The 18,572-nt window shown below is 50.9% G+C and overlaps 1 protein-coding gene across 2 annotated transcripts in view; it reads right to left on the bottom strand.

The window, feature by feature from the left end:
- Positions 1 to 2,087: 2,087 nt before the first annotated feature.
- ABCD4 (ATP-binding cassette, sub-family D (ALD), member 4) overlaps positions 2,088 to 18,572 on the bottom strand; it is a 20,648-nt gene continuing 4,163 nt past the window's right edge. The window contains exons 2-19 of one of the 2 annotated variants that reach the window (XM_011949576.1): positions 16,855 to 16,973; positions 16,260 to 16,387; positions 14,616 to 14,755; positions 12,704 to 12,820; positions 12,233 to 12,358; positions 11,524 to 11,574; positions 9,555 to 9,649; positions 9,155 to 9,276; positions 8,957 to 9,048; positions 8,693 to 8,782; positions 6,692 to 6,900; positions 6,428 to 6,519; positions 5,888 to 5,924; positions 4,805 to 4,854; positions 4,291 to 4,343; positions 3,894 to 3,970; positions 2,816 to 2,931; positions 2,088 to 2,644 (exon numbers count right to left, since the gene is read on the bottom strand). In XM_011949576.1, the coding sequence (XP_011804966.1) occupies positions 2,576 to 2,644; positions 2,816 to 2,931; positions 3,894 to 3,970; positions 4,291 to 4,343; positions 4,805 to 4,854; positions 5,888 to 5,924; positions 6,428 to 6,519; positions 6,692 to 6,900; positions 8,693 to 8,782; positions 8,957 to 9,048; positions 9,155 to 9,276; positions 9,555 to 9,649; positions 11,524 to 11,574; positions 12,233 to 12,358; positions 12,704 to 12,820; positions 14,616 to 14,755; positions 16,260 to 16,387; positions 16,855 to 16,973 (1,783 nt within the window). In that variant the 3' untranslated portion in view covers positions 2,088 to 2,575. Of the gene's footprint in view, positions 2,932 to 3,893; positions 3,971 to 4,290; positions 4,344 to 4,804; positions 4,855 to 5,887; positions 5,925 to 6,427; positions 6,520 to 6,691; positions 6,901 to 8,692; positions 8,783 to 8,956; positions 9,049 to 9,154; positions 9,277 to 9,554; positions 9,650 to 11,523; positions 11,575 to 12,232; positions 12,359 to 12,703; positions 12,821 to 14,615; positions 14,756 to 16,259; positions 16,388 to 16,854; positions 16,974 to 18,572 lie in introns of both variants that reach the window. The other variant, XM_011949577.1, reaches the window with a different exon arrangement.

Below are 18,572 nucleotides of genomic sequence, written 5' to 3'. Positions count from 1 at the left end.
CTGGGTTCAAGCGATTTTCTAGCGTCAGCCTCCCAAGTACCTGGGATTACAGGCATGTGCCACCACACCCAGCTAATTTTTGTATTTTTAGTAGAGATGGGGTTTCACCATGTTGGCCAGGATGGTTTCAATCTCCTGACCTTGTGATTCACCCACCTCGGCCTCCCAAAGTGCTGGGATTACAGGCATGAGCCACTATACCTGGCCAGGGGAAGCTCTTAAGTTCATTTTGGGACATGCTGGGTTTGAGGTGCCTTTACTAGACACATATTGACATGGTAAGCTGACAGTGGATAAAGATGACAAAAGATGGCTTTTCTGCTTGTCCCGCAGCCAGGAGCCTCCAGAAGAGTGATGGGAAACCTACGGCTATCTTTATGTCTCGTCCACATGGGTCACTGTAGATTCCTAGGTGGCCAAAATGGGCCTTAAGTTTGGGAAACTATTTGCCTGGCTGATGTACGATGCATTTAAAACAAACATTTTGTTCATGATGTACTACGAAGGACACAAGACCCGGTTTTCCTCTATGCATGTTTGTATCAACTCATCTACAACGCTGAGTAGTCTCCATCTCTGACATAAGGGAGGGAAGCAGGTGCAGAGTGTGCCCCTAGGAGTAGCTTTCTTGGGCAGTTTCTGTGAGGGAGAAGGCTGAGTGTAAAGAACAGAACAGCACTGGGAACCAGTTAGAGGCAGAGGAAGCAGCAAATGCAAAGACCTTGAGTTAGGAATGAATTAGTCTCCAAAATAATCTGGACACTGGGCATGGGAGCTCCTGCCTGTGGTCCCAGCTACTTGGGAGGCTGTGGTGGGAGGATCACAGGAGCCCAGGAAGTCAAGGCTGCAATGAGCTGTGATTGTGCCACTAGACTGCAGCCTAGGCTATACAGTGAGATGTGAGACACTGTCTCAAAAATAAATAAATAAATAAATACATAATAAAAATAAACAAAATAGCCTGGCAGCATCAGCAGAACCTGTGAAAAAGGCTTAGGAGTTGAAGAAGTCAGTAACAAAGCCATTTTTAAGTGGTACCAAGGCGGCGGAATTAAATAATTCTAAATTTTACAGTGAGAAAATACAATTCTTGCTCCATCTTTCTAATTTTATTAAGGAGAAAAATCTCAGTTGAGTGCCAGTCTGTCTAACTCCTCACCTCCCTTTTTTACAAAAAGAACAAGCCTCAGGCCCAGAGTCTATGCAGGTAACAGCATGTAGCTGTAATTTAATAATACTGGTGTTTTTTCTTGTATTTATTTTTAGTTACTTTCCATTTATGTGAAGTGTAAAATTTCACTTAAAAATCCATGTAAACTTCTAAGTTTGTTTTTAAAAATATTAAGTTAACTTGCCGGGCACGGTGGCTCACGCCTGTAATCCCAGCACTTTGGGAGGCTAAGGTGGACGGATCACGAGGTCAGGAGATCAAAACCATCCTGGCTAACACGGTGAAACCCCGTCTCTACTAAAAATACAAAAAATTGCATGGTGGCGGGCGCCTATAGTCCCAGCTACTCAGGAGGCTGAGCCAGGAGAATGGCATGAACCCGGGAGGCGGAGCTTGTAGTGAGCCGAGATCATGCCACTGCACTCCAGCCAGGGTGACAGAGCAAGACTCCGTCTCAAAACAAACCAACAAACAAACAAAAAGTAAGTAACTCAAGTACAGGAAGTACAGAAGCCTGGCAAACATCATGAAAGTGAGGGAGGTAATAGGTAGACAACTGAACTGGAGGGCACTGGTCTGAGTGAGGACTTTGGGCACAGTAACTCCACCTCATGCTTCCTGCTTTCTGGGTTTTGTCTGTTTAATTTGTTGTGGTTTTTCCCCAATATAGACTATTTTTTTTAAAAAAAACCCAACCTTATTTTGGCTAAGGGGAAAGGGATTTACTTTCATTTGGGTTAAGATAGGACACACCAAAGGTCCCTAGAGGTTAGTGGTTCAGGTTCTAACCACACAACACTGATGAATGGAAAGGGAGATGTAGAGGTGAAAAACCCTGGGCAACAGCAGAGCATGCTTCCCTTCCCACCAAGCTCTCAAATACAAGTCTGGAGATTCAATAAAAAAGATCATTCCATGATAGAGAAGACAGAAAGCTGTAACTCTTTTTAATGTTTAACTTTTCTTTGTAAAAAACTTATTAAAAAAACTTAAATGATCAGTTAATTAAAGTTAAAAATCTATTGCTGCACAATATAACTGATTAAAAGATTTCCAGATCTCTTGACTCCAAGAGATCTCTTTCCACCCTGACCTTTCATTTCTTATAGATCTCACACTTCCAGGTTTCTCTTTAGCAAACACGATCTGAAATCATTTGTAGGTAATCAACACTTCAAGCATATGGAGGCACTGGCTGAGGCAGCAGAGTCCTGGGAGACTGAACACTGGGAGACTCAGTGTCCCCCACAGAAACCCAGACCTGGGCTCACACCAACACCGCCAGGGCTCCTGCACAGGACCTATGTGGCGAACCTGAGCTCGATCTTCCCCACCAGTCCTCCTGGTCGCTCCTGAGGGCTGCCGACCCTCCAGAGTGTGGCTCTCCTTCTAAAAGCTGGAGCTTCATTCCACTTTGATTCTCATCAGCTCCCATCTTCCTCCTCCACAGAGTTTCAGAACGAAGGAATGAAACTACAAGAGACCACCACCACACAGAGATCAGGTTGCCCTGGCCACTGGCACAGGAGGCCACTCAGTTCTCTCTGCTACTGCTACTCCCTGTTTTGAGGGGCCTCTGGCTCTGGCCAGGCTCAGCCTTTGGGTTCTCTCTCCTCCTTAGGCCATCCTTGTGAGCACAGGTACCTTCTCAAGGCTCTGCCGATGTCCCACACTGATGAACGTCATCCCCAGCTGCTGGCCGATGCGATAGAGCTCATTCTCCACCTCCTCTGTCAGGGCACTGGTGGCTTCATCAAGCACTGAGGGCAGAGCATGGAGGAAGAGATCAAAGCCCTGCCCTCTGCTGCCGCTGCCTCTCCTCCCACCCACACTCAACCCCAGCTGGGACCCAGGGGAGGCTGAAAGCTGCTCTGGCTTCCAGAAGCCCTGCCTCAGGGAGAAGGATGGGTCAGAGGAGCAGAGGGCCAGACTCTGTGAGAGAATCGCCTGTGAGCAGCTGCATGAAATCTCTCAGCTTCTACCGATAAGCACCAGCCACTTCCTGGGACCACTCAATCCAGGGAATCCCAGCCCCTGCAAGAATGTCAGTCTTTGGAAAAGTCCACACCCATCCCCCTGCCAGGCACAGCTTGGCAGAAGAGGAGGATGGGTGCCCATTCATTTGATGGTGGAGCCAGAGGAGCATAAAATTACAACCCTTCAAGGTTGGCTCTTGGCTCCAGATGCTGCTAGGCAAAAAGCTTATGAGCTGGGCATGGTGGTTCATGCCTGTAATCCCAGCACTTTGGGAGGCCAATGTGGGAGGATGGCCTGAGTCTAGGAGCTCCAGACCAGCCTGGAAAACATAGCATGACCCTGTCTCTACAAAAATAAAAATAAAAAAATTAGCAGGGTGTGGTGGCACATGCCTGTAGTCCCGGCTGCTCAGGAGGCTGAGGTGGGAGGATCACTCAAGCCTGGGATTTCCAGGCTGCACTGAGCCATGACTGTGCCACTGTACTCCAGCCTGGGTGACAGAGTGAGACTCTGTCTCAAAAAAAAAAAAAGAAAAGAAAGCTTATGAGCAGGCAGTACAGCATATTCAGTGTTACTCCGAGGATGCCAAGCACTGTTTACACGGGCAGGGCCTGCTGTCCTCTCCAGCAGGGAACTCGGAGAAGCCCAGTCATGCACAGATGTGCCTGGGTGCCTGTGAACACATGCAGCTACACCCGTGAGTGCAGACAACACATGGCATGTGCAGCCACAAGGCAGACCTCACCTGCGTACTTCGGTTGCAGGTAGAAGAGTCGGGCAAAGGAGAGCCGTTGCATCTCCCCTGGGGACAGAACATCATACCTGAGGAAAGGGAGGGGAGAGGACTGCTGGAGGAGGAAGGATATAGCTTAGCTTTTACCTAGAATGGTCTGGGTGGGAAGACGTTTCTCTGTACAGAGGTGAGCCCCAGGAGACAGAAGCCCCTCCCCTTTCAACCATAGGCCTACAGCCCTCACAGAGTGAGGCAGAACTCTGTTCCCAAGGACATAAACTTGCACCCGATTGACCAGCCAAACATCTGGACTTTGGGGTCAGGAGCCGTTCCATTCCTTGACAGGGACCCTGAAACCAATGGTCTTTATGGTGGAGCTATCTCTGAAGCTCCCAAGCTCTGTTCTTACCAGTTCCAGTCCACCTGCTGGTCCAGACCCTCTGTCCTTGCCACCAAGTTGGACTGTAACAGACCCAGAGGGCACGATGTCCATGAAATGGCCAGCCCTGCTACCTGCCATCATGGGGAACCTCCCTCACTCCCCAGCGCGCACACACACACATCTCTAAGACAAATATATGCCCCAGTGGCATACCAACGTGGGAGGCTGTGGGACAGTCTGCCCTAGCCAGAGACGAATATTCTACCAATGACACTGTTTAGACTTGCTGGAGTATGGTGATAACAAAAAAGCAAACTGCCTTTGTCAGTCCTATTCTTGTTTTAAAATTCTCCAGTGAGAGCACTACCCGCTTCCTGCCTAAACCTGGCCAATAGCACACACAGTCAATTGATACTCCCATTCTCCACCCCAGGTTCAGACTTCCAGTCCTGGGCCCAGGCACAGCAGGGCCAGCACCTGCCTACCTGTAGCTGGTGCTCCCAGGTGGGCTTGGGTCTTGAGGGTCCCTGCCCCCACTTACCAGGCCTGCCAATTCCAAGAACCTCAAGATCCTCTCATCATCAGCAGAACCTGCACAACAGAGAAGCCGTCTGCAAAAAGCCAGAGCCTCCTGGCTGGTCAAAACAGACAGGGCAAGGCTGGGCACAGTGGCTCAGGCCTGTAATCCCAGCACTTTGGAAGGCTGAGGCGGGTGGATCACAAGGTCAGGAGATGGAGACCACCCTGGCCAACATGGTGAAACCCTGTCTCTATTAAATATACAAAAATTAGGCAGGCGTGGTGGCATGCACCCGTAGTCCCAGCTACTTAAGAGGCTGAGGCAGGAGAATGGCGTGAACCAGGCCATTGCACTCCAGTCTGGGTGACAGAGTGAAACTGCATCTCAAAAAATAAAAAAAAGAAGGAAAAGACTTACCTCAAAAAATAAAAAAAAGAAGGCCGGGCGCGGTGGCTCAAGCCTGTAATCCCAGCACTTTGGGAGGCCGAGATGGGCGGATTACGAGGTCAGGAGATCGAGACCATCCTGGCTAACACGGTGAAACCCCGTCTCTACTAAAAATACAAAAAATTAGCCGGGCGAGGTGGCCGGCGCCTGTGGTCCCAGCTACTCGGGAGGCTGAGGCAGGAGAATGGCGTGAACCCGGGAGGCGGAGGTTGCAGTGAGCTGAGATCCAGCCACTGCACTCCAGCCTGGGCGACAGAGCAAGACTCCGTCTCAAAAAAAAATAAAAATAAAAATAAAAATAAAAAAAAGAATAGACAGGGCACATCATGGATCATGGCAGGGGTGGGGGCCCCAGAATGCTGGGTGAAGCCTCCGAAGTCACAGGTTGCAGCCCTGGGTAAGGGAAGGGGTGGGTGAAGGAAGGCATCACTTCCCTTGTCCCAATGGGCGTCTCTCCTTAAGGACGGAAAGGCACAATGAGGTGAGATCTGGGTGCAGACCCCAGAACAGTCAAAGGAAGAGGAGAGGAGTCCCTCTTTCTTCAATCAGTGGCCTTGCTGGGGCCTCTCCCAAAGGGCACAGGTGAGGCCACAGTCAGGTAGAGCAGGGACAACTGCGACAGAAGGAGAGGACATGACCTAAGGAGGACCAGCTCACCTGAGTCGGGGTAGACCTCCTTCAGGGGATATATCACCTGAGAAAAGAAAAAAACCACACCAGCCTAGGAGGAGGGCGAGCAAGAGATGGAGCTGCACACAGCCCACCCTCCCTCCAGAACCCACTGGAACCTCCCAAGGAGGAGAGGTGGGAATGCCTGGCCCGGGTCAGATGGGAGAGGCTCTGGTCCACAGACAGCAGGGCAAGGTCCCTACAGCCTTCAGAAGTGTTTAGTGTGAAGAGTCGAACAGCCTCCTGAGGGCAAGGACCCCACAAACCCACCTCGGGTGTTTATGCGTGGGATATCTGGCGTGAGTCCTTGCCCCATTTACCTGCCTCAGGAGCTGCTCTGAGTAGTGGGCCCAATCCATGGATGTGAATACAAGGTTCTTACAGCCAGCAGGTCCCAGGCCCGGGCCACTTTACTACCTCACCTTTTGCCCTGACTCTAGGGCCTGAGACCTGTCACAGTGCCAAAGGTCCCAGCTGTGGGCGGGTGGGGCTGAGGAGGGAGGAGTGGGCCCCCTGAACTAGGCTGACCTGCTCCCGAAGGGTCCCGTCAGTGAAGAATGGCTTTTGTGGCAGGAACAGCACCCCATGGGGCCCAAAGTCCGTCAGCATCTGCACTGAGCCTGCAGAGCCCACAGAAACCTTCATTGTGAGATCTCCCAGAAGAGGCAACTGCCTGTCTCCTCTCTTCCTCATTCCCCAACAGAAAAGAATGGATTCTACTACACTGTCCCCGCCCTCACTCCACCCCTAGGGCCCAGGCTGGGTCAGAGGCAGGGAGGGCCTGGCTCTCACCCCGTGTACTTGTCCAGAGGCCGCCCAGAACCCGGAGCAAGGAGGTCTTGCCAGTGCCCGTGTTGCCTGTGATGAGCAGGCTCTGTCCCTCGGAGATCTTTAGGCTCAGATCCTTGATTAGGGGTTTGTCAGAGGAGGGGGCAGAGATGGAGACCCGCTCAAGGAGAAACGCTGTGTCTGCTGGCTCTGCCGCTGGCCACCCTGAGGCTCTGTGTCAGAGAAGAGATGGGGCGTGAGGAAGATGGACAGGGTCAGTATTGCTGTGGGGGAGGCACTTCTCCTGGGAGCCACCACCTGTGGATTGTTATGGGCTGACTTGCATCCTCCCAAAATCACATGCTGAAGTCCCAGCCCCCAGTGCCTCAGAATGTAACCGCATTTGGAGGCAGGGTCTTTTCTTTTTTTTTTGAGAGAAACTCTTGCTCTTGTCACCCAGGCTTGAGTGCAGTGGTGCAATCTTGGCTCACTGCAACCTTCGCCTCCTTGGTTCAAGCGATTTTCCTGTCCCAGCTTCCTGAGTAGCTGGATTGCAGGTGCCCACCACTGCGTCCATATTTTTAGTAGACACAGGGTTTCGCTATGTTGGCCAGTCTGGTCTTGAACTTGTGACCTCAGGTGATCCGCCCACCTCAGCCTCCCAAAGTGGTGGGATTATAGGTGGAAGCTTCTGTGCCCAGCTGGAGGCAGGGTCTTTAAAGAGATGATGTTAACATGAAGCTGTTGGGGCGGGACCCTAATCCACTATGACTGGTGTCCTTTGAAGACAGAGGTGGCAGTGGCATGCATATACAGAGGAAAGGCCACATGAGGACACAGCAACAAGGTGGCCATCTACAAGCCAAGGAGTGGCCTCAGAAGAAACCAACCCTGCTGACAACTTGATCGTGGACCATTAAGCATCCGGAATTGTGAAAAAACTAATTTCTAGTGTTTAAGCTACCCGGCTTGTGGTATTCTGTCACAGCAGCCTGAGCACATTAATACAGGGGTAGGGGTGGAACTTCTACTCTGTGCCTGGCTGGACAAAGCCCCTTATGGGACTGATCTTAATCAGTCTAACACCCATGAATCTCAAATATCATCACAGATGAGGACACTAAGAGTCAGGTGGCTAAGTAACTGCCCAGGTCACAGAGCGGTATTCATCTAACTCTAATGCTGGTGGGTCTTCATGGTGTCACAGTATGACCAGAGTACTAATAACAAGAATGGGAGTGGTTAAAGCCAAACGGTTCTGGAGTTTCAGGCTCTGCATGGATGCCTGGCAACCCACAGAACAGCAATTCCAGTTTCCTACAGACCCTCCTTTATGCCTAGCCTCTGAACTCATGGTTGCATGAAGCTTTCATTTGGAACAGAAGCAACAGTTAAGGCATTAACTCCTAAGAAAAGCAAGTTGAGTGTAGGCCCTGGAATTCAGATTGATTTTTGAAAGCTTATGATGTGGCCACTGTCCAAGCACTTTCCACGGATGATGATATCTAATCCTTACAACAAGTGAAGGAAGGTTCCATTATGACCTCATTTTCAGACATGAAGAAACAGAACAGTTAGGTAATCTGCCCAAGGAAAGTGTGGAGAGCAAACAAATCCTGAATGCACAGAAACATTACAGATCCACACCGATACACGAATACAGACATCTCTGGGGCTAAGTGAGGTGGGAGAACAAAGACAGATATGCCCCAAGGAAAGGGGCAGGGAAAGGACTCAGTGGGAGGAGGAAGCACAGGAAGAGGAGGACACTGCAGATTCCTGTTATCTCAGGCAGAAGGCGTGTGTACTTTGCTTCCACTGGCCGGGAGGGAATGGTGTAAATTAACAGAACAGATGCCGGAATAGCAACATCGACTGTGAACTTACATGTGCCTGGCATTCCATTTCCATCTACTCCTCACAACTCTGCTGCCCACTGGGAAAGGGCAGGGCTCCAGGGTAACCCAAGCCAGGTGATGCCAGAGCCTGCAGCCTCAACTACTGCTCTGCCAGCCCACTACTCACTTGTCCAAGCCCCACTCGCTCTCGCCTAGGATCTCACAGTCCTGCGACTTCAGGGACATGTCCAGCAGCGTCTCCCGAAGCTGCCCAATCCTGAGCAAGAAAAGAAAATCTGAGGCAGGGTCTGGGGGCCAGGTGAAGGCGAATTCCTTTTCCTGTCTCACACCCACGAGTACATGGTATGTCTCTGTTCCTTTTTTCACTCAGCCACTTCTTCCAGCAGCACACACTTTGCTCAGGAGCCAGAGGGGTGGGACCCGGCCTCACCTGTGCGTGTAGCCAGCCACATCCGAGAGCGTTGTGGACAGGTCGATGAGCTGGGTGAAGCAGCTGATGAGGTAGATGCACACAAAGGCATTCTGGACAGGATGGGGAGTGGTCAAGCAGGTCTCGACTCCAGCCCACAGGCACTGGGCCAAAGGATGGAGGGGGAGAGCATGAGGGGTCACCAAAAGGGAGTCTCACCTTGCTGACCAGGGTGCTAAGCTCTGCAGGACTCAGGTCTCCATAGCCCCCGCTGAAAATGGGGATTGCGATGACAACGTAACTCAGGATGCTGCCCAGATAGTCAAAGGTGTTGATGCCGACTGTAGAAGACAGATGCGTGAGACACCCAGGAACCATCCACATGCCCTGCAGGGGACACAACCCTAAAACGGGGAGCAGCATGCCAAATAGGGCCACGTGCCTTCCCTGGATCCTCATTCTCCTGAGGATACTCACAGAAAGGCAACAGCCCCCGGCCCCCGGTGAATTCCTTCAGCACAGCATACTTATCCTTGCAGACAGGAGGCAGAGAGGTGTGGGAAGGGAAGCAGACCAGTCCAACCCCATGGTTCCCACTTCCCTGGGCCCCCTCACCTACTGTACAGCCAGAGCTCCTTGGACATCAGCTCCCTCTGGGTCTGAAGGAGTCTCTGCAGCCTGCGGTCTGTCCTCATGTGCTCCACATGCCCAGCTCTGACAAGGAAAGGCTGGGATGTCCACAGGGCTGGAGAGGTTCTGCCAGGTTGGGGGGCCCCCTGTCCCATATCACACCCTTCTTTAGAAACCAAGGCCATCCAAATGATCTTGGTTTCAAGCTCTGTCTACCACTAGCACCCATTCACAGCTTCAGTCATGCCTTATAGTATTGTCTGTGTGAAGAACAGAAACTCTAGAGTTGGGCAGACCTGGTTCAAATCCTGGCTCTAATCCTCACCCAGTTACTAGCTGGATGACACAGGCAGGCTACTTAAGCCTCCAAGCCTCAGTTTTTTCATCTATAAAATGGAGCCACTAATACCTATGTAATAAGTTAGAGTGCAAATTAAAAGTTTCTAAATGTAAAGTGCCAAGCCCTCAATAAATATAAGGAGCCCTCAATAAATAAAAACTATTGTTAAATAAACATACACAAAGCAGTCACTAGGTGTACCAGGCACTGCACTAGTTAGCTAGTGCAATAAAGAGATGAGAAATCATGTGGAATCAGGAGTACTAAGTGTGCCCTCAGGGCCATGGCAGCAGATAGGCTCAGCCATTAAGGGAGTCTGGGAAGGCTCTCCAGAGGAGGTGATCCGGGGTTTCAAGGATGGGAAGAAATCCGCTAAGGCAGAAAAGGTGGAGGGAGGAGAGAGGAGGCATTTCAGATTTTGCACAGAGGCCACAGAAGAACTCATCTGGAACTCTAAGAACTAACCTGCATTCCCCAGAGCTTCATGAGCAGAGGTTACAGAATCCAAAAGAACTTTTCCTTTTTTTTTTTTTTTGGGATGGAGTCTTGCTGTGTCACCCAGGCTGGAGTGCAATGGCAGGACCTCCGCTTACTGCAACCTCCACCTCCTGGGTTCAAGCGATTCTCCTGCCTCAGCCTCCCAAGTAGCTGGGAATACAGATGCCCACCACCACGCCCAGCTAATTTTTTCTATTTTTAGTAGAGACAGGGTTTCAGTATGTTGGCCAGGCTGGTCTCGAACTCTGCACCTCAGGCAATCCACCTGCCTCAGCCTCCCAAAGCGCTGGGATTATAGGCGTGAGCCACCATGCCCAGCCTCCAAAAGCAATTTTTTTACACACCCAGCCCTGCCCACCTCACAATCCCACCCCAGTGCAGATTCCCAGTATTCTTGGTGCCCTCAAGTGGTAGAGGTTGCAAACTGCAGCAGAGACTAAGGAGCAAAGGTCCCAGGGCTATCAGATCCACCCCAACTACAGGTGAGCCAAGCAGTAGCTTCCACTTAAACGCAAACCTCCGCCTACACTATCAATCCTAATGCTGATTTCAGAGGCCTCACATAAGGCAGAGCACAGGGACTGGCGCTGGCCCCGGAGGGAAGAGATGGGATTTCATGCCGCTGCTGCTCCTGCTACTGCTGCTGCTCCTGCTACTGCCGTCAGGAGACCAGACGCTTGGCTCCATGAGACAGCATTGTGAGGAGGTCTCCTGGTTTTCTGAGAAGCTCCCGTTCCATCCCACACTACAGAGACAAAGGATCAGGCCTGGACCTCAGGCACTGGCAAGAAAGCTTAACAGACAGAAGAGCAGAGGCAGAGGGATGTCTTAGTCACCAGCAAGAGGACGAGGCATTCATTCATTTGACAATTTCAGGCCCTACGCTAGGCCACTAAGACTAAAGCTGGCCACAATAAGGAACCACCAGCTTTAGAAGCAAACCCCTGTACCTAAGGACAAGGCAGACAAGGGCAGGGGAGGGAGAAGGAGAGGGTCACAGCCAAGTGTGACAACACTCAGCCCCTGAGCTCGGTGGTGGTGGGAGAGTTGTAGGATTCATCTTTCCTTCTCCACTCTCAGCTCTGGCAAGGCAGAAGGGGAACCATCTCTCCAGACTCACCTGTAGAAAGCGGCAGGCTCTGCATTCACCCGAATCTGCATGTGCTTGAACCTGGGTGGACCAAAGGGAAATGTGTGCTGACCACAGGGAGTACTGGCCCCACTCCTGTTGGAGTCCTGGATCAAGAAGACCCCCCCGCAAAGTGGAGCCCGGCTCTGCCTGAAAACTGTGGCTGCCTCAGTCTGACCCTTTCCTGGACTGTTACTGGGTAGAAAACCCCGGGGCTAGGTGGTGTGCAGGAGCTCTGCAGAGACAGGGCTGCCCCTCAGCTTTCTGCAGAGAGGACGGGGGTATTCCTGCTCACAGCATCTCCTCCTCCCAGGGCCTGGCCTGAAGGAGGGGGACAAGAAGCACAGGGTAGGCGCTGGATCCATCGGCTGCTACACCCAACTGATACAAGACAGGGTGGTTACGCCAGGGCAGTGAGAAGGCTAAGAGATGACAATGATGATGGTGATGGCAAGCCAGACACAGTTCTCAGTCCTTCTCAGGTATGATCTCATTAATCCTCCCAATCCTCTTGGTAGGCAACGGTACCATTTCCACTTTAGAGACAAGAACATTGAAGCCTGGAGAGGTTCAAGACCTCTCCAAGATCACACAGCTAGTAACTGGCACAGCTAGGATTTGAATTTAAGCAGTCTTACTCCACATCCCATTCTTTAACCATTATGCCCCAGCCCAGAAACCTCAAGTGAGGGGGACACACCTAAAATCTCCCTCCAGCTTCTCCTGATGCACCAGCTTCGTCACAATGGGGCCCATCAAAGTTTTGTTCACCACGGTCCCCAGGATGAAATACCCGAAGATGCTCACAGGCCCGAGCCAGCCTGTGCTGAAATACAGAGAGAGGGAGAGAGGGTGTGGGGTGCCACCTATCCCCACAGGCCTCAGCCCTTACTCCTGTCCCCTCTCGGGTAGCCCCTGTTCAATCTGAGTAGCCCGGAGGGCCGTCTGCTCCTATGTGGGGGCATCTGGCATGAGCTGTCACAGCCAGGATACCTGTGACACTGCAACAACACAGGGCCAAAGGAAGGGCAGGGGCCTGAGCACATGGGATGGGAAGACTCCCTAAGGTTTAGGTGGGAGAGAAGGGAAATAAGCTTCTCTTGGACCTTGACCTGGGAGAGCTGAGGACCCTCTAGGGGAAACACCAGGCTGGGGAGGAGGGAGGCTTCACCTTTGGAAGCACTGGTAAGTATAGTAGATGAGGGTGAACGGGGAGACAATCAGCTTGCTGGCCATGCTGCTGAGCTGCCGGCAGAATCGCTCCACATCCTGGCTGATGCGCTGGTCCCTGGAGCCAACGACACAGAGTAGCTGGACCCAGGCAGATGGGCCCAAAGGTGGAGAGAGCAAGACACTTTCACATCACCTCTGCTCCTGACCTTGCCTCGCAGTGCTGTGAGCACTGACCCTGTGGGAAGAGGGAACCAGACAAGGCTGGTTGCCTAGGGGCAACTAAATCCTGGGGCCTTTAAACAGGGTTCTAGAGAGTTGCATCTTACGGTGCCTCAGTTAATGCCCTGAAAAAGTGGGAACCGAAAGGTCCAGTACCCAGGTGCCTGAGCCAGCTCTGAGCAGAGCCAAAAAAAAAATTGAAGGTAGATGAGCTGCTTTTTTTGGATGATGAAGAAAACTATCCCCTTGGCGGGGCGCGGTGGCTCAAGCCTGTAATCCCAGCACTTTGGGAGGCCGAGACGGGTGGACCACGAGGTCAGGAGATCGAGACCATCCGGGCTAACACGGTGAAACCCCGTCTCTACTAAAAATACAAAAAAAAAAAACCTAGCCGGGCGAGGTGGCGGGCGCCTGTAGTCCCAGCTACTCTGGAGGCTGAGGCAGGAGAATGGCGTAAAACCCGGGAGGCGGAGCTTGCAGTGAGCTGAGATCCAGCCACTGCACTCCAGCCCGGGCGACAGAGCAAGACTCCGTCTCAAAAAAAAAAAAAAAAAGAAAGAAAGAAAGAAAACTATCCCCTTTATCTCAATCCTCCCAAATTTCTCTTATATAAACCCTGCCCTGGCCCCTTTAGTTATCTGGCTGTGAAAGCTCCAGGTTGTGAGGCACACCTGTAGTACTAGCTACTCGGGGCAAAGGCAGGATGGAAGCCATAGCCATCAGAAAGGGGCCTAGAAGTTAGGTAGCAGCAGCATCCTCCCAGGCATCTTTGCACCAAAGCTCAGCTTGAGCTGAGAGGGACCCCAGGCAACAAAGTGCTTGCTAGGAAGGCGGTGAGTGAGGGGATGGCGGTGAGTGAGGTGATGGGTGTGAGAGAGACCCCATATGTCTCATCTCACCACGAGGGCCACACTGACTCCTATTCCCAATGAGCCACGTGACCCTGGGCAAGTCACCTGCAATCTCTGGGCTTCAGCTTCCTCATCTGTAAATTAACAATAGCTAACTTACAGTGGAACACTTGCTATGTGTCAGGCACTGTACATGTGCATTACATGAATGATACCATTTCATCCTCACTACATCCTTTGAGATAGGAACTATTATCATCCTCATTTTACAGAAGGGGAACCTGGGGCTTGGTGACTTTAAGAGCTATAAGCTGAGTGGTGATAGAATGGGGATTTGAATCCTAGACTGAGTCCTGGACAGTGGTATTTTTTTTACTGATGAAAATCTAAGAGCTAGTTTTTCTAGCGAGGACATTTTCTTTAGAGGGTGCCTTACTGGAAGACTAAGATATAAAAAATGAAAAGGACAAAAGGAAGCTGCTCCTGACATTTTTTTTAAGAGATGGGGGTTTCTGCTATGCTGCCTAGGCTAGAGCACAGTGGCTATTCCCAAACGTGCTCACAGTGCGCTACTCCTGGACTCAAGTGATCCTCCTGCCTCAGCCTCCTAAGTTGTTGGGACTACAGGTGCATGCCACTGCACCTGGCAGGCTTCTTTTTAGCAGCTCTGCAGCTTCTCCAGGGGTCCTCTGCAGGGCACCCTCCCCCATGACTCTGGGCAGTAGCATTTGAAAACAACTGTAGACCATCTCCATGGGGTCTGCCGCCAGGAGTCTCCAGGGCTAGGCCAGATGGAAAGGACCACACAGAGTGCAGAAAGGACTGAGTTGGGGCACCTACGGGTTATCGATGTCATCCCGCAGCACATTGAGGGTGTAGTACACACGGCCCCGGAAGTAGAGGCAGTGGAGGTGCTCAGTGAGGTCCTTCCTCCAGCTCACATACAGCAGGTTGCAGGTGAACTGATCAAAGCTCTTCAGCTGTGCAGTGGGGGAAGCAAGTGGAAGGGAGAGATGGCTTCCTGAAAATCTCAGCTCAAAGCTCACGGCTGGCAAGAGCCTCCACTGACCCATCCCAGCCTACTCTGACTATGATTACTCTGTCCACTCAGCTCTTTTCTTGTTTAAATCATCAAGTCATGAGACTTTCCCTTCCTCACTCACTGACTCACGTGTTCATTCCTGCACCAAATTTTTTTTTTTTTTTTGAGCCGGAGGTTTACTCTTGTTGCCCAGGCTGGAGTGCAATGGCGTGATCTTGGCTCACCATAACCTCCGCCTCCCAGTTTCAAGTGATTCTCCTGCCTCACCCTCCCGAGTAGCTGGGATTACAGACAGGTGCCACCATGCCTAGCTAATTTTGTATTTTTCGTAGAGACGGGGTTTCTCCATGTTGGTCAGGCTGGTCTGGAATTCCTGACCTCAGGTGATCTGCCCACCTCAGCCTCCCAAAGTGATGGGATTACAGGCGTGAGCCACCACGCCCGGCCTCCTTCACCAAACATTAAAGGGCTTACCAGAGGCAAGACCCTCAAGCCTCTTTCTACACTGTCTTATTTTGAGAGTAGATGAGCTTCTGAAAACTGGAGACCATATTGTCGATTCCATTTATGTTCTTACTCCTTTGTCCCCCAAGCTTGGGACAGAGATTTGTATGCATAGGTGCTTACTGAACGAAGCCCCAACAAAAGTGGCCATGGTATGACGAGAAGTGGCTCCCCCCAAAAAAAAACAGGTGGCACAGCCTGGCAGACAGCATTAGGCTTGAGTTCTGACAGAGCCCTGAGTCTGCCAGACTCATTTACCACTTCCAGAGCAACTATGTGCTAAGCACTAGGGACATTACGAGCTCACAGTTTAGCCAGAAAACAATTATAAGGGTGTGAGGAGTGTTACAGCAGAGGTAAACTCAAGGAATTAGTTAAGTACAGAAAAAGGGTAGAGTTTGGTGGAGGGGACACAAAGGAGAAAGCTGAGGAAGACCTGAAAGAGGTGACAATGGAGGGTTGATGAAAAGTGAGCAGGCGGTAGCCCACTACTAAATGAGGGGTAGGGGAGGGGGCCATTGTGCAAGAAAGCACCAGTTCAAAGGCTGGGAGGTGTGACATGGTGCCAGGATAAGTCACAGCCTCGGTCCCACAGAGGAGGAGCAGCAGCTCTGGCTGCCGAGCCCAGTTTTAATGAGCTGCCGGAAACAAGAGTTCTAGGAAGGAAAGGGGCAATGATCAGTTCTGCTAAATGCTGAATTAAACCAGAACCTGTGGCCTGGGCCCAGGAGTTGAAACATCTGAGGAATCAATTCCACGTGGGCCAATAGCAAGATTAATGTGCTTAATAAGGGCAACTATCCCTTTAGTTCCCAGAAAAGGGAGGAAACACACCCCTACAGCTTGCTTCCTGCTTCCTGGAGGCTAAGTCCCACTAGGCATTACAATTACACTGGACTGGACAGGAAGAGAGACACAGAGAGAGGGAAAGATCTTACCGTGGAGTTCAGAAAAATGAGCATGACAGCCAGGAATGTCAGAGTCTTAAACCCTTTCAAGTCTTTGTTTCCCAGGACACCATAGTACTGACTGGGGATCAAGCCAACTTGGTAGATCACCAATTGCTCTGAAAGGAGGGAGAGGAGTAAGAAATCAGTGATGAGGGGTTAAAAAGAAGTGAGGCTTCTTCCTGAGTCCCTGCCTCATCAGCACCCTAAAGAGATGAAAAGGGGCTGGGCACAAGGGCTCACGACTGTAATCCCACCACTTTGGGAGGCTGAGGAGGGTGGACCACCTGAGGTCAGGAGTTCGAGATCAGCCTGGCCAAGATGGTGAAACCCCGTCTCTACTAAAAAATACAAAGATTAGCTGGGCGTGGTGATGGGTGCTTGTAATCCCAGCTACTCCGGAGGCTGAGGCAGGAGAATCGCTTGAACCAGGAAGGCAGAGGTTGCAGTGAGCTGAGATCGTGCCACTGCACTCCAGCCTGGGGCAACAAGAGAGAAATTCCGTCTCAGGAAAAAGAAAAAAAGATGGAAAGGGACCCCAAACCAGAGCTCCCCCCTCTCCTCTAGTCTGGGCTCACTCACTCACCCAGTAGGGTCAGGCACAAAAGGGTCAGGAACATCAAGGCATTCTGTGATGACCAAGAAGGAAACAAAACCTTCAGTATCTGCAGGAACCGCTGGAGAAATTGCAGATCCAACCTCGGCCTGAAGAGAAGGTGGGGAGGCAGAGAAAAGCCCAAGATGTAATTGAGCCTTAGGGAGTAGTTATTAAGCGTATCCACATTGTTCTGTAAAGGGTCCAGGCCAGGCAGAAAGAACGGTTTCCGAACGCTGAAGATGGTAGGCTGGGAACAGACCACAGATACAAAGGAAATTCTTTGGCCAAGCATGGTGGCTCATGCCTGTAATCCTAGCACTTTGGAGGATTGCTTGAGGACAGGAGTTCGAGACCAGCCTGGCCAACATGGTGAAACCCCATCTCCACTAAAAACACAAAATCAGTTGGGCATGGTGGCACACATCTGTAATCCCAGCTATTTGGGAGGCTGAGGCAGGAGAATCACATGAACCCAAGAGGCAGAAGTTGAAGTGAGATGAGATCATGCCACTGCACTTTAGCCTGGGCAACAGAGCGAGACTCCATCTCAAAAAACAAACAAAACTGTTACTGGCAGATGATGTGATCATTTACACAGGAAACAAGCAAATTGACAGACAAACTGTTGAAAATAAAGAGTTTACCAATGTCATTAGATATACAAATATCAATAGTGTTCTTCTATACCAGCAATAATCAATTACAAAATATAAAGAAAATAAGCAAAAAACCTACAGAAAAACTATCAAATATCCAGGAGTTAACTTTTACATAAGGTGCAGTGTCTCATGCCTGTAATCCCAGCACTTTGGGAGGCTGAGGTGGGTGGACTACTTGAGTTCAGGAGTCCGAGACCTGCCTGGGCAACACAGTGAAATCCCATCTCTACTAAAATACAAAAAATTAGCCGGGCGTGGCAGCATGCGCCTGTAGTCCCAGCTACTCCGGAGGCTGAGACAGGAGAATTGCTAGAACTCTTGAGGCAGAGGTTTCAGTGAGCTGAGATGGCACCACTGCACTCCAGCCTGGGTGACAAAGCGAGACTCCATCTCTTAAAAAAATAAATAAAATAACATATTAGACATTTTAAAGGGAAAATGAAAAGCTCTATTGTAGGACATGAAAGAAGACCTAGAAAGACAGGTCTGGCTTGACCCAACATTATGAAGAACCTCAGTTCTTTCTTTCTTTTCTTTTTTTTTTTGAGATGGAGTCTCGCTCTGTTGCCTAGGCTGGAGTGCAGTAGTGTGGTCTCAGGTCACTGCACCCTCCTCCTCCCAGGTTCAAACGATTCTCCTGCCTCAGCCTCCCGAGTAGCTGGGATTACAGGTGCCTGCCACCACCCCTGGCTAATTTTTTCTATTTTCAGTAGAGACAGGCTTTCACCATGTTGGCCAGGCTGGTCTCAAACTCATGATCTGCCCACCTCAGCCTCCCAAAGCACTGGGATTACAGGCATGAGCCACCACGTCCAGCCCGAAGACCTCAGTTCTAACAAAAGCAGTCTATAGGTTGGGCGTGGTGACTTACATCTGTAATCCCAGTACTTTGGGAGGCCCAGGCAGGCGGATCACTTGAGCCCAGGAGTTTGAGACCAGCCTGGGCATCATGGCAAAACCCTGTCTCTACAAAAAATACAAGAATTAGCCGGGCATGGTGGCGCACACCTGTAGTCCCAGCTACTCAGAGGGCTGAGGCAGGAGGAT

Source organism: Colobus angolensis, unplaced genomic scaffold (assembly GCF_000951035.1).
Source record: "Colobus angolensis palliatus isolate OR3802 unplaced genomic scaffold, Cang.pa_1.0 Scaffold3, whole genome shotgun sequence".
Taxonomy (NCBI): domain Eukaryota; kingdom Metazoa; phylum Chordata; class Mammalia; order Primates; family Cercopithecidae; genus Colobus; species Colobus angolensis.
Note: the sequence above shows the minus strand (reverse complement) of the source record. Positions and strands in the feature narration are given on the sequence as shown.